Source organism: Photinus pyralis, unplaced genomic scaffold, assembly GCF_008802855.1.
Source record: "Photinus pyralis isolate 1611_PpyrPB1 unplaced genomic scaffold, Ppyr1.3 Ppyr1.4_LG1, whole genome shotgun sequence".
Taxonomy (NCBI): domain Eukaryota; kingdom Metazoa; phylum Arthropoda; class Insecta; order Coleoptera; family Lampyridae; genus Photinus; species Photinus pyralis.
Genome location: NW_022170249.1, coordinates 54214744 through 54228251, shown reverse-complemented (window position 1 = coordinate 54228251; position 13508 = coordinate 54214744). Strand labels below are relative to the sequence as shown.

The 13508-nt window shown below is 35.0% G+C and overlaps 2 protein-coding genes and 2 long non-coding RNA genes across 4 annotated transcripts in view; 2 read left to right on the top strand and 2 right to left on the bottom strand.

Moving 5' to 3' along the window:
- Nucleotides 1-8442: 8442 nt before the first annotated feature.
- The window catches only part of LOC116162967 (GTP-binding protein REM 1), a 58979-nt gene continuing 53913 nt past the window's right edge, over nucleotides 8443-13508 (bottom strand). Inside the window, exon 6 of the mRNA XM_031476771.1 lies at nucleotides 8443-10044. Within this exon, the coding sequence (XP_031332631.1) occupies nucleotides 9692-10044 (353 nt within the window). The 3' untranslated portion in view covers nucleotides 8443-9691. The remainder of the gene's footprint in view (nucleotides 10045-13508) is intronic.
- On the top strand, nucleotides 10199-11197 carry LOC116159328. The gene is made up of 3 exons (XR_004142956.1): nucleotides 10199-10372; nucleotides 10419-10766; nucleotides 10823-11197. It is a non-coding gene; the product is annotated as an uncharacterized LOC116159328 (long non-coding RNA).
- LOC116159326 lies at nucleotides 12220-13133 on the top strand. Its single transcript, XM_031472284.1, has 2 exons — nucleotides 12220-12579; nucleotides 12655-13133. Exons 1-2 carry the CDS (start codon nucleotides 12391-12393, stop codon nucleotides 13105-13107), a joined length of 642 nt encoding a protein of 213 aa, XP_031328144.1. The 5' UTR covers nucleotides 12220-12390; the 3' UTR covers nucleotides 13108-13133.
- LOC116159329 lies at nucleotides 12626-13425 on the bottom strand. The gene is made up of 3 exons (XR_004142957.1): nucleotides 13286-13425; nucleotides 12880-13228; nucleotides 12626-12760 (listed from the first exon to the last, which is right to left on the bottom strand). It is a non-coding gene; the product is annotated as an uncharacterized LOC116159329 (long non-coding RNA).

The window sequence follows — 13508 nt, the reverse complement described above, 5'->3', positions numbered from 1 at the left end:
GTAACGGAAGAGGAATTGCGTGATACAATTAACAAAATGTCAAAATCAAACGCCTACGACATATATGGATTAAATAGCAACATTCTAAGAAACTGCATTGACATAATTGGTAAGTATCTTATCACATTAATAAATGATTGTTTTCTGACAGGTGAATTCCCCGCATGCTTTAAAATTAGCAAGGTAATCCCAATTTTTAAGAAGGGCAGTAAGGACCTGGTCAGCAACTACCGACCAATATCCATTGTTCCTATTTTTGGGAAGGTTATCGAAATTTTAATCAAAAATCGTTTAGTTACGTTCTTAAGTAAAAACCGTGTGCTGAATGAAACTCAGTTTGGCTTCAGGACAGGTTTATCAACCACACAAGCTGTAAGTAGTGTTGTTGATGGCGTAGTCGAGGCTTTTGAAAATCGTCATTATTCGTGTGCCCTCTTATATGACTTAACGAAAGCCTTCGACTGCGTTACACCCTCAATACTCCTAGAAAAACTGAATCATTATGGTATACGGGGAATACCATTGAAATTATTGGATTCGTACTTAAGAGGCCGTTCTCAATGTGTTAGCTTTAATAACAAATCTTCAAGTCTAAAGGAAATAACACTTGGCGTTCCGCAAGGATCGGTCTTGGGGCCCACCTTATTTTTGATATACGTGAATGATCTACCTAACGCAATCAGCATTGGTAAATGCATTCAATTCGCAGACGATACAACGATCTTGTGCAGTTCCCCTGTCATAAACACTCTAACCGATTGTATTGCCAACGTGAACACCCAACTACAGCAATGGTTGGAATGTAATAAACTTAAACATAATTCAGATAAAACCCTAAATATACATTTTACCACAACCAAGTCCATTGCTAGGAGAACGTCTGCAAAATTACTGGGAATAACACTTGATAATGAATTATCTTGGGAGGCCCATGTAGATCAACTCTGCACAGTTCTAGCATCGAATACGTATTTGCTAATTAGACTGAGACAATCCTTAAATCATGATGTCCTACGATCAAGCTACTTCGCGTTTGTACATTCTAGAATTAGCTATGGTATAACTATCTGGGGCAGATCCCCTCATTCCTTGCGCGTCTTCAGAATGCAAAAGAAAGCTATTAGGATCATCGCTTTCCGGGGTTTTAGGGATCCTTGCAGGGATATATTTAAAAAACTTAAAATTATGCCACTACCATGCATATATATTTACCAAACGTTAATCCATATTCATAAATTAGTAAATTCAAACAAGAATGTGTCAGACACGAGCAATCACGGTTATGCCACTCGTCACTGCAAGTTACTTTTACCCGTAAAACGTAGACTATGCGTATCAACAAAAAACTCATTGAATGTTGCACTTTACAACAAAGTCAATAACAAATTAAAATCTCTGCCACTAAATTTGTTTAAAATACAAATCAAAACATTTTTATTAAAGAACTGTTTTTACAGTATTGATGAGTACATGGCTGCCCCTACATGTACAGACACGATTTTTTTATGTTAGTACCTTTGTGAATGTGACGTAACCAAACAATTTTTAAATTGAATGGGTTTAATAAAAGTTATTATTATTATTATTATTATTAATATATATATATATATATATATATATTCTTTGACCAAAGTTTAACATAGACAAAATAAGTGATCAAAATATAAATGTACGTAATCGTAAATAAGACAAGATGTTTATTAGAAATAATTCTAAAACGCTGTAGGTTGCTTAGAGTGTATGTTCGGCAATAGCTAAAGTACTTATACTGATATAGAATTTCAGCATTGATTAACCATGCGTCTACTACCATGATATCTTTCACATTTTGATAGAATGTAAAAAGTACATATTTGTAAACGTTTACAAACAATTTTTGATATATAACGCTAACATGTACAGTCCAGGTAACCATTCCATACGAGTGATTTACTTCTCTTCAGTTCCTACAATTACTTAACAATAATTAAAAAAAATACTCTTAATCTATATTGCACTTATAACCATACCAAACTCGTAAGTTAAGTATTGAAGTATGTTATTGATGTTTCCGTAAATTGTGTAAATAGTGTAATTGCCGATGAAGAAATTGGGCAACGAATTGGACCGGCCTCTTGTAAATTATATTCTGATACCACCACTTCTTAAGGCCGCGCCATGATTGCCAAAGTTGACACGTCGAAACTAGATGGCTCAGTCTTGGATCGCTCAGAGAAAACTTGCAACATTTTTATTTAGCGAATCTGTGCTAAAGAAATGTATAGCTTATAAGTATGAAGGACTATTTAATGTTAATTAACGCTTTAAGGGAATGTGGATCATTCTTTGAGAAAAAAACTGTATTCATTTTAAATAGTAAATCTTTGTAATTTTTATTATTAGTGCTAATGTGTTGTTCCACAATAACCAACACTATTGGTTGGTATAAGTTATAGTGCTGATAAAAAGAATAAATCATAAATTAGGGAACAATATAATATCTTTGGCTGGTCCAAAGAATTGCAAATGTTGATATAAATAGTGGATTAGATTATATATTCTATTAGCATGTTATCGTCAAGAATTTGTAATAAGACGGCCGCTATAAAGTTGCAAACAAAAGCCTTCTTTGTTGGTTACTTTATTGTCGCAAAAGTAAATAATGTTGTAGAGGAAAATGTAGAAACCAGAAATTGTTAAGTGTCTTTAAGTAATGATGCCAGGTGCTTTAAAATATACTGTAACAGCTACTTTTGTGTTCTTATTGCCTGAACTGTGCCTTCTCATCCGATTTAATACACACCTTTGTTCGCTAATAACCAATCCTACTCCAGCAAACTGGTCGAAATGAATTAAAGGAAGAACAATGAACGGTCGCACATCTACACGCTACGTTTTTTTCCGAGCTCAACTAGTGTCTGTCTGTATGTCTTTTGTGTGGTCCTATTTTTTCCAATGTATATAAACATTACCTACAAGCATAGTATAATACAGTTATATTATGCTACAAGCTTATCAATTTAACTAATTTGGATTGTTTCTTTTTTCCACAGAAGCGGAAATTTTGAAATGCTACACCCTGTCCTAGGAGTTGTTTTTTTATTGATTCTCCTTTCTATATTGTTTGTCTCGTCCACTCCACTCCGGCATAATTGACACAATACATCCGCTTCATTCAAGTTTTCGGAACAATTTCCTTTTTGAGAAAACTGTCAAGAAAGAACAACTACTAACAGTGTAGTTTTTCTTTCAGCACAAATGTTACGTGGGCAGAAAATCCTGGAATTTACACTTTCAAGTAGTTCTAATGGTGAAACCAATACCAATTTTGGTCCTCAAGAAGACGAAGACTATGACGTCGATGAAACTAAGACCAATCTTGTTCTACAAGAATTGAAAGACAATCACGTGGAGTCTTCTCTACAACATTTTGCACATACAGACGATTTTGAGGACACGACAGATGAAGTTTTGATGCAAGGAATAGAGGACACTTTAACAGTTGGAAATAACGCCACAACTGAAAATGGATTACAAACTCAAAAGAGATCGTTAAATACAAAAGATAAAGAAAAAACTGGGATCAACTAAGAAACAAGAAAATGCGAGAAAAAGGCATAGAATACAAAGGCAAAAAGAAAGACAATTCTGGCAAATGGAACTATGACGTGGAGAGAACAGCTAGATTCGTAAGAGATCCATGTAATTGCAAATTAAGCAATACGAAATCAAAGCTAAAATGCAAGTTTCTTGGCACAGAAATAAGGCAGAAGGTTTTTGATAAATTCTGGAACAAAATGTCTTGGGAAGAAAAGAATATGTATGTTAGAGGGCTAGTCAAAGTTAGTACTGTACACAGAAGAAGGGGCAATCACGAAAAGTCCAGAAGGAATTACTCTCTGGCTTATTTTCTTAAGCATGGAATCCGGCTGGTTAAAGTATGCAAGAAAATGTTTGCTGGTACATTAGGATTAAAAGAGCGAAATATTATAAACTGGGTAAAAGAGGACATAGAAGAAGAAACAGTTAAAAATATTGGTGAACCGATAAATAGAAAAAGTGAAGCCAGGAATGAGAAGTTTGAAAAAGAAATAAAAGCACTCGAAGAATTTTTCAATGCCCTTCCTAAAATGGAAAGTGATTATTGTCGAGCCTCTACCAATAGGTTATACTTAGAACCAATTTGGAGATCGAAAAGTCATCTGTACCAGTTTTATAAAAATCATCATTGTTTGGAAAAAGGCATTGAACCTGTGTCCGATGCAAAGTTTTATGCAACCATGCAGGAACTAAAAATATCAGTATTTCGACCAAAAAAGACGAGTACGACGTCTGCGTTGGATATCGCACTCAGAATATTGATGAAGAAAAATACTTAGAACATCAAATGCTCAAAGAAGAAGCCCGGTCCGAAAAAGAAAAGGATAAGGTAGCAGCAGATTCTATAACCTTCACTATGGATCTTCAATCAGTTTTGTTAAGTCCAAAGACAAACGTTTCCGCCATGTACTATAAGACAAAACTTATTGTACACAATTTTACCATTTACGATCTTCAAACCAAGAAAGGTTATTGTTTACTTTGGAATGAAAGTGAAGGGCAAACAACTGCGCAGGAATTTACATCGCTCCTAATTTATTTTCTATAAGAGAAGGTGATTCCAAATGTTAAGCAATCTGGGCAAAAGATCATTCTTTATAACGACGGATGTACCGGGCAAAATAGAAATAGTATTCTTTCTAATGCACTTTTTCACTTTGCTAGCATCAACGAAGTCACCATAATCCAAAAGTATCTCCAGGAGGGACATACCTAACTGGAGGCAGATTCGATGCACTCCTGTATTGAACGCGTTTTACGAAGAACAAAGATATGTTTGCCAGCGGATTATATTGCAATATGCAGGAATGCTAGGCGGCTACCATTTCCTTATAAGGTAGAATATTTTACCCATGCATTTTTAGAAACTTTTCTTCTCTGCAATATTTTAATTCTATTAGCCCAGGAAGAGCAGTGGGAGCAGAGATGTAATGGATTTAAAAGCCCTTAAATATGAGAATGCTACTTTAACTTGTAAACTTCGTCATTCGTCTAATAGTTGGAATGAACTACCTACCACGTAGAATAAACAATACAATTAAACATGACCTAAAATCTTACAAAAACTTGCCCCCAATGTATACGTCCATCCCATTAAAAATGACCTCAAAACAAAGTATTTTGTTTATTAATTGTAGCACAATTTTATTTATCTACGACCATTAAATTATGCGCTTATAATATGCCTCTATTTCTATAAATAATGCTAGCCATAATTAATTGCTATGCAGTTATGGAATCAAACTTGGGCTATGATTGGTTGCAATCCATTGAATAATATTCATAACTCAATGGTTCCAAAATAGCGCGCTCCTTGAAAACAAAACATGAAAATGTTAATTATCGTGACAATCATTCTCGCTAGTATTTTTCCGTTAGCTTATTCATAAGTTAGGAATGGACCTCGATAGTGAGAACGAAAATAATGAACTCGTGGCCGTGGGTACACCTCCTGAGGTTATGCACCAGGCAGAAGTGTGTTCAAATTTATTGCCTGAAAAGTCTCGAACGAAGTACGAACACGTATATGGAAAGTTTATGGAATGGAGACGTCAAAAAAAGGTATCCTCTTTATCTGAAAATGTTCTTCTTGTATACTTCTAAGAGTTATCTAAAAAGTATTCTTCCTCTTCACTGTGGACATTCTATTCGATGTTACGAACTACATTAAATCTTGATGATGGAGTGGAAATTGATAAATATCCCAAACTACGTACTTTCCTTAAACGTAAATCAGATGGACATCTTAAGAAGAAATCTAAAATCTTCAGCCCCGAGGAGATAAATGCATTTTTTAATAATGCACCTGACGAAGTATATCTTGCAACAATGGTTTCTGACGTTTCTTAGTACGGTTCTTAGATTAATCTTTCGTATTTTTAGGTTGCCTTGATAATGGGTTTAATGGGGGCATGTCGAGCCTGTGAGTTAAGTGACATGAAAGTCGAGGATATTAAAGATTTTGAAGGGGGAGTTATTATCACAATACCTAAAACTAAAATTGTCCGCACGTTTACAGTTACGGGTCAATTCTTTGATATATACAAGAAATATGCGAAATTGCGCCCACCCACCGTTCAATCCCCCTTCTTTTTTTTAAATTTCCGAAAGGGAAAATGCACAAGCCAAAAAACCTTTTTGAGACTTACGAACACGGATTTATACACCGGTCACTGTTTCTGAAGAACATCCGCAACAATCCTAATTGATGCTGGTGGAGACATCATGGCTTTGAAACGACACGTTGGCTGGAAATCGACAGCCGTAGCCGAAGGATACGTTGATACTTCCTTGACAAATAAGTTGGATACCGCTACAAAAATTTCAAGCTCTGTGATTTCTACTTCCAATATCGCTCCACAACCTGCAGCATCATCATCAAGACATCTTGTAGTACTAACGTATTAAATGCAAATGCACATTTTGAGACCCATGCTCAAACCAACTTGCAACCAAATTCTATAACATTTGTTAATTACGATACCATGACAGTTAATTTTTCAAGATCTATTACAGAACTTACTCCGCCATAATTCGACGTTAAATAAGAAATCTTTCCTTTATAGAATTAAATCCTGCTTACTTTGTTTTCATTTCAGTTATTTTTGCGAGTATTTATTGTAATGTAAATGCTAATAAAATATTAATCTAATTGAAGTAACAGTCGTAGATAAAGTATAGTATTACACTCGCATGTTATGGCTCTTATTCACTCGGTTTACTTGCTCCACTCGCTCGCAAGCTCGCTCGCGTCGCAAACGTCAACCTCGTGAATAATAAGCATCATAACATGCTCGTATAATAATATACTATTAATATACTTAAACGCCTATCTCCATCTAATTCACAAATTTGTTTAGTAAAATTGCCTATCTCCCCTTAAATTATCAAAAGCAATAATAAACTAAAAGCTTCTTCAAATTTAAACGTATTTAAATTTTACAAACATGAAAAATAAAATTTGAAACGTTTCTGGGAAGTTTTACAATTAATAAAGCGTTTTTTCCTTCCCCTGTAAAATTTCCCAAAATGGAGTTAGGCAATTTTCTTATTAAGGCGACGATATTGCACAATTATCGCTCAAGTTCATTTTGAATGTATAACTCAATGAAGATCGTTTGTGACTTAAAAGCTTGAAACAAACTGCTGCTAAGGGAAAAGAGCCGTTGCTATAAAAAGCAACAATTGAGTCATATACAACACACTTGATCTTTTCTTATTTTTTCGCAAATATGTAAACTATAAATGACGTTCTTTAAAATTCAAATGATACTTTTTAAAATAGAAATGGGCAATTTTAAACTATAATTAATTTTTCATAATCTAATAAAAAATGTATAATTTCACATTTCAACTGAGTAGTACAGAAAGCGGCCATCACTTTGATGTGGACGATCACTGGCAAGATGTAAATCTGTCATGACTGGGCCAACTGATGACCAGACGGACATTTGTGCGTTGGCCCAATGTTGTTTGCCATTGCTGGTCCATTAAATTTGTTGCATGGAGTAGGTACGTTACATTGCCAGCAATGGTCCTTAAATAAATGTTTGCTGGGATTGTAACAAGTGTGGATAAGGCCTCCTGGTAGTACAACTGATTGTGGACTATAAGGGGAGGCTCGAGGGGAGGTACATTTTCTTTGGACTCCATCTATTCGGGCGTTTCGAAGGCTTCAAAGTTCTGGTCCTTAACACGCTTACGCTTCAGATACTCGCCGATTTTTGTTGGCTGGGAGGTGTCCATTGTTGTTTCTTGGTTGGTTTCGACAAGGGGCTAGTTTTCCTCTGTGAAAATTCTCGATAGAGGTAGCTAATGATCTGTGCAGGTTTTAAAAACCAAGCGTTCTTAGAATTAGGTGCCTTTCAGAATATTGTCTTTTAAAAGTAGACATATCGAAAAACAATACACGTAAATCCCTATCTCTACTTCTTAATAAATATCACTGTATATTATATTAAGCGATTCAAAAAATTTAGCGTCATAGTTCACAATGAAAGTTTAATTGTGAACTTACCATGTACCTGACAATTCGCTTAATTAGCCATTTTAATTTTTAATTTAATTCATAATAATTGACAGGTCCGTCTGACAAGTGCATTGTGGTTCTTCCACGATAAACACCTTATCACCGCCAGCTATGCGCTGAATTTTTGAATCGTTCTTTACAATCTTATAGCGAAAGACGTGAGGATGTCTCGTTGGCCGTCTAATCCCTTGACCCTAGAGGGTTGATGTCACAAATAGTAACTTTCCTATTACAACTACCATAAATATGTTGATTTTAGTATTTTTATTGTTACAATAAGTTTATACAAATAAACATATAAATTTACAAAGTTTAAGTTACAAATGGTGCATTAATATCGTGCCTATGTGTTTCAGATATGGAACTATAACATATAAATAAGTGGTTAAATAACTAAGGTAACTAAATATATCTACTCAATAGATATAAATCTAAACACGATACCCCGATTTCCGAACAATAAATGCCTAAGAATTGTTCTATAATTATATTACATATTTATTTGTATTTTAATTTCAAACAAAAAAATTACACACGATTTTAACTATACTTATGTTAATACAAGGAGTGAAATATAAGCGTAGGTATTATACTACGATTATTATCTAGAAGTATTTTTGATTATATATTACATATTGCAAATTTGATCGACACAAAGTAAACTACTTTGGGTCATGGTAAGTATATAAATACACGAATAGTTTCGGAAGTACACAAATAATTGGATAATACATTAATGAGCAGAATTTTTATAGCTGCGCACTTGTTTATGGAAGCGTAAATAGAGGGAACAATATAATCATTGATCTTGAACACAAATATAAGTTACCAATATTGAGGTTATCACAAATTAAGGAAGCACACCAGAGGCGCGGAGGTTAAATTAACTCAAACTTACACGGGAGTCAATATTGACTGCTAGGTACCTATATATGGAAAAATTTGGTGTTCGTGTGAACTAACTACAAAAATTCTCAAACAAAAAATGTACCAAAAAGGTCGTATAAACCAATCACAGGATAGATATGGTGTTTCAACAATTCTCTATGTTTTCATCAGCTGTTCGATTGATCTCTAATTTGTATTAAAAGCCTATGCAAGGCACAAATAAAATTGGTCATAATAGTTTTTCTAGCCTCTACAATGAAAAATCTAAATACATTTTACGACACGAATATATTTGAAAAACTACATCGATTATAAGATTCAAATAGATAAATGCCCGATGTGGCCGACTATCCATGCATCTTCCATCAACTCAATAATTATTTTCTCATTCTACTAACTAATTGGGGAACTACAGCGTTGCTACTTATACTTTCAGTCTAAGTAATGCATGAAAGGATTGTGTACCTTTAGATTGACATCGTACACATTGGACACAAGCACCTTTTTGGTTTGTTTGATTACAATTGTTTGTCAATCAGTAATTCATCCAATAAATGTACAAAAATTATCAACTAATTACTACATGTGGACCCTTTGGTAGTTAATACATTTCGATTTACCAAAAATACATCTACAGTTTATAAGATAATTGTAAGTATTATTGCGTGGTTCAATTGTACCGGGAACTGAAATCATTTACAAAACGTGCAGATTTTCACACGATTTGGATTTACTATCTCGCGCCCAAACTTTGCCTAACAAGTTTCGAACTTTCAAGCTTGCCGAAGTTCTCGTCCCTCTACTTTTCTTCGGAGAATTTTGAGCGCTTCCGACCGGCGAGTCGGCGGCAGATCCGGGAGATCTGTTTCTGGTCAGGTTTCTTTTTGATGTGCTTCGCTTCTTGAAAATGTCTCGCGTTTTTTCGGGATTTTCTAACTTGAGACGTATCTGAGTTAGAATCCCGACTAGAAGCTCGTCGACGTTGTGATTTATTCCGACGGATGTTTCGATATACTTGCAGTCGTACGCTGTCGCCATCATCTTCCCTTCTGAAATGATCGTTATTACTACTAGTACATTCTGTTATTATAAAATAGTGTTTGATTTCAAAAAATGGTTGTGTTGTTCCAATATACCGGGTGAATCATTAGAACTGAGGACAGTTTGAATTTCGCGCGTACAATTCTAGTGTTTTTTACGTGATTGAATTGGCGATGATATATTTTTAGTTATTTTACTACTTCATATTAGTCACCAGTGCCGTCGTTATTTCGTTAATTTGTTGTTGTTTTTAATTTACGTTTGCAAACTGTATTATCAACGTTCTTAAAAACAGTTCTTTTCAGAGCTACGCTGTAAATTCAAGAGTTTGTTGAAGTAAGTAATTAAGTAACGGTTAAATCACACTAATTTGCATTTGTAGGTTAAAAAAAACCCTTCTTGAGGATGCCCTTCACACAAGAACAAGATGCCTTTATTTTGAAGGCTCATTTTCGAAGTGCTGTACGTAATGAAGATGGAACGTGGTCATATTCGTTCCGGTCCTGTCGAGAGCAATTTATGGAAGAGTATCCCGATGTTATTATTTCTTATAAAGCATTTGCCAATCATAAGACACGAATTGTGGACCGATTTGAAAACAAGAATTGCATTTGTAAAGAAAAACATACCGGTCGTCCATTACTACGAAACGATGAAGTGGTCCAAGATGTCAGACAACGAATGGAGGCGAGTCCCAAAAAGTCAATCCGTCAGTTAAGTGCCCAAGCTGGTAAGTGGTACACGTAGAATGAATTTATACCTACTAACTTTATTTTCGAATTACAGGAGTGTCTTATTCAACATACTCTTGATGAACTACGAGCAGCAATTATTGAGGAACTAGAAAAAATTTCACCTGAAACTCTGGAGAAAGTGTTTGACAATATGAAGCGTAGAGTGGAATTGTGCCGTGAACACAATGGTGGACATTTTGAGCAATTTTTATAGTTCATTTAATACAATTTTAATATCGTGACTGTGCTTAGTGCAAATGTAAAATTTGTTGTAAAATGGGAGACTTATTTGTAAATTAAAAATAAATTATTACCCTTGGAAAGTGATTCTACATACACCACTGGAATTAGACAAATGATATTCTGTTATTACCAACCTTTAAAATTTTTAGTTTTGCGGGACATTCAAACTGTCCTCAGTTCTAATGAATCACCCGGTAGTATATTATATATTTTTTCACGTTCGTAAAATAAAGTACAACATTTTCCATCAATTTGCGTTCATAAAGGATGCATTTGTTTCTTCCGCTAGTAGCGTGAAAAAAAGTGCCGTAGCGGTTCATTTTTGAACGCATTTGAGTGAAAAAAAGTAACGTAACGTGTCATTTTTTAACGCAAACTATTTAGACAAGAAACATAGGAGGCCGCCGTTGCTATGATACTCGCTGACATTTGTTAATAATTACAAGTACGTATTAAGTTCATCTCGCTGTGTTTTGCGTAGGGGAGACCAGTCTGTGATGGCACCCTGGGTATGATGGCACCCTATCGATAACTATTGAATGCAACCATAACAGAATCTGCCAACTTCACACTGTACTGTATAAATGTGTCAAATGGGACTGTACACGACGGAAACTTTAGAATTAAGCGTGGTTGTGGAAAAAATAAAGTTTAAAAAAATTTGTTGGTGGTGATTCATCTTTGACAGGTACGTTATTACGTTTTAATAATTAATTATTTGTTGAGGAATATTAATGTATTAATTTATATGTTAAGAAGCGTGCCTTGTGCATGCTCTATTCAAGCCAGAAACAAGTTAGGTTAGAATTTGGTGGTGTAATAGTATATTAAAGAACAAGTTTCATAAGTAGCTGTTTTATCGCACGTGTCCAGTTTGGAAAACGAGCCGCGTAGCGGCGAGTTTTCCAAAGGACAAGTGCGATCAAACGGCTTATGAAACGAGTTATTTATACTACTTTTTCTATTTCGCGTGATTTCTATTGTAAAAAACTAAAAATAGTTCAAAATTCTGTACTACTTCACATTAGTTGTAAATGTTAAGTTGGTAGCACTGGTTCGCTTTTTCAAATTGAAAATTTTGAAGTTTCAATTTTTGCGCAGATATAGCGAATTGCCATTTGGTACTGCAATTTTTGTGAAATAGAAATGGAAGAGCAGCACGAAATCATAACTTGCACGCCACCTGAATTGCGGCTAATAGCAAACAGTACCGTAGATAATTTGCTTCCGCAGAAATCGAAACTAAAATATGAAAAGGAATACCTTAAATTTGACCAGTGGTGTAAAGAAAATAAAGCCCAACACATTTCGGAGAATGTTTTATTAGCATATTTTGAATTACAAACTCATTTGAAAAAGCCATCGTCATTATGGTCAATGTATTCGATGCTACGATCCTACCTAAATGTGCATAAAAATGTAGATATATCAAGATACGTCAAGTTACAAGCACTGCTAAAAAGATTTTCGCAAGGCTATGAGCCAAAAAAATCAAAAATTTTAGATTTAGAGCAAATTAATCGATTTATTCAGGAGGCTGACGACAAGCATTATTTAGATACAAAAGTAAGTAGAATTTTTTGTTCTAGTGGGTAGGTAGGTACTAGCTACAGGAGTATCTTGTTTGTATTCTCGTTGTAGGTTATTTTAATAATGGGCTACAGTGGGGCATGCAGACGCGAGGAGCTGACTAATATGGCACTGGGCGACATCCAATATAAAAATGATATTGTTGTTGTATCGGTGCCTAAAACAAAAGTAATGAGACAGTTTGTCATCACCGAGAAATTGTGGATTGATATTATAAAAAAATATAGCAGCATACGCCCAGTTAATACTTGCCATCAACGATTCTTTGTAACATACCGTAGTGGTCGCTGCATTACTACTTCGATCGGAATCAATACAATGGGCAAGACGCCACGAAAGATTGCAGAGTTTCTACAATTAGCCAATCCGGCACAATACACTGGGCACTGTTTCCGGCGTTCAAGTGTCTCACATTTAGCTAACAGCGGTAGTGACTTGGTCACCATTAAACGACATGGCGGGTGGAAGTCCTCCGCGGTTGCCGAAGGATATATTGAAACGTAGGTTCAACGAAAAGTGGAAGTTGCAGGAACTCTTGCCCAAGCAAGTAAATCATCCTCATCATTACATGGGATTCTTGCACAAGGATGTACATCAACACATGTAGAAAGTGCCGTTCCCAGTGCTATAGTTGAAGGAAATATAAATAGTGCCGAACACAACATCGTAACCCACAATTTACCTGGTATCAAAGTCAATACACATGATGGAGCTGTTACCGTCAAAGTGTACAATAATTGTACATTTAATTACGCAGATAAGGACGAAATCTAAGTTTGTTGTATTTACTTTATTATGATTAAAGCTTTCGTTGTGCAATTTTAGTTAGAAAAGTTTGGTTATGTTATGTACACAGTAGGAATAAAAACCATCGACTATTAGCATTTGCAATGTTACCAACAGTT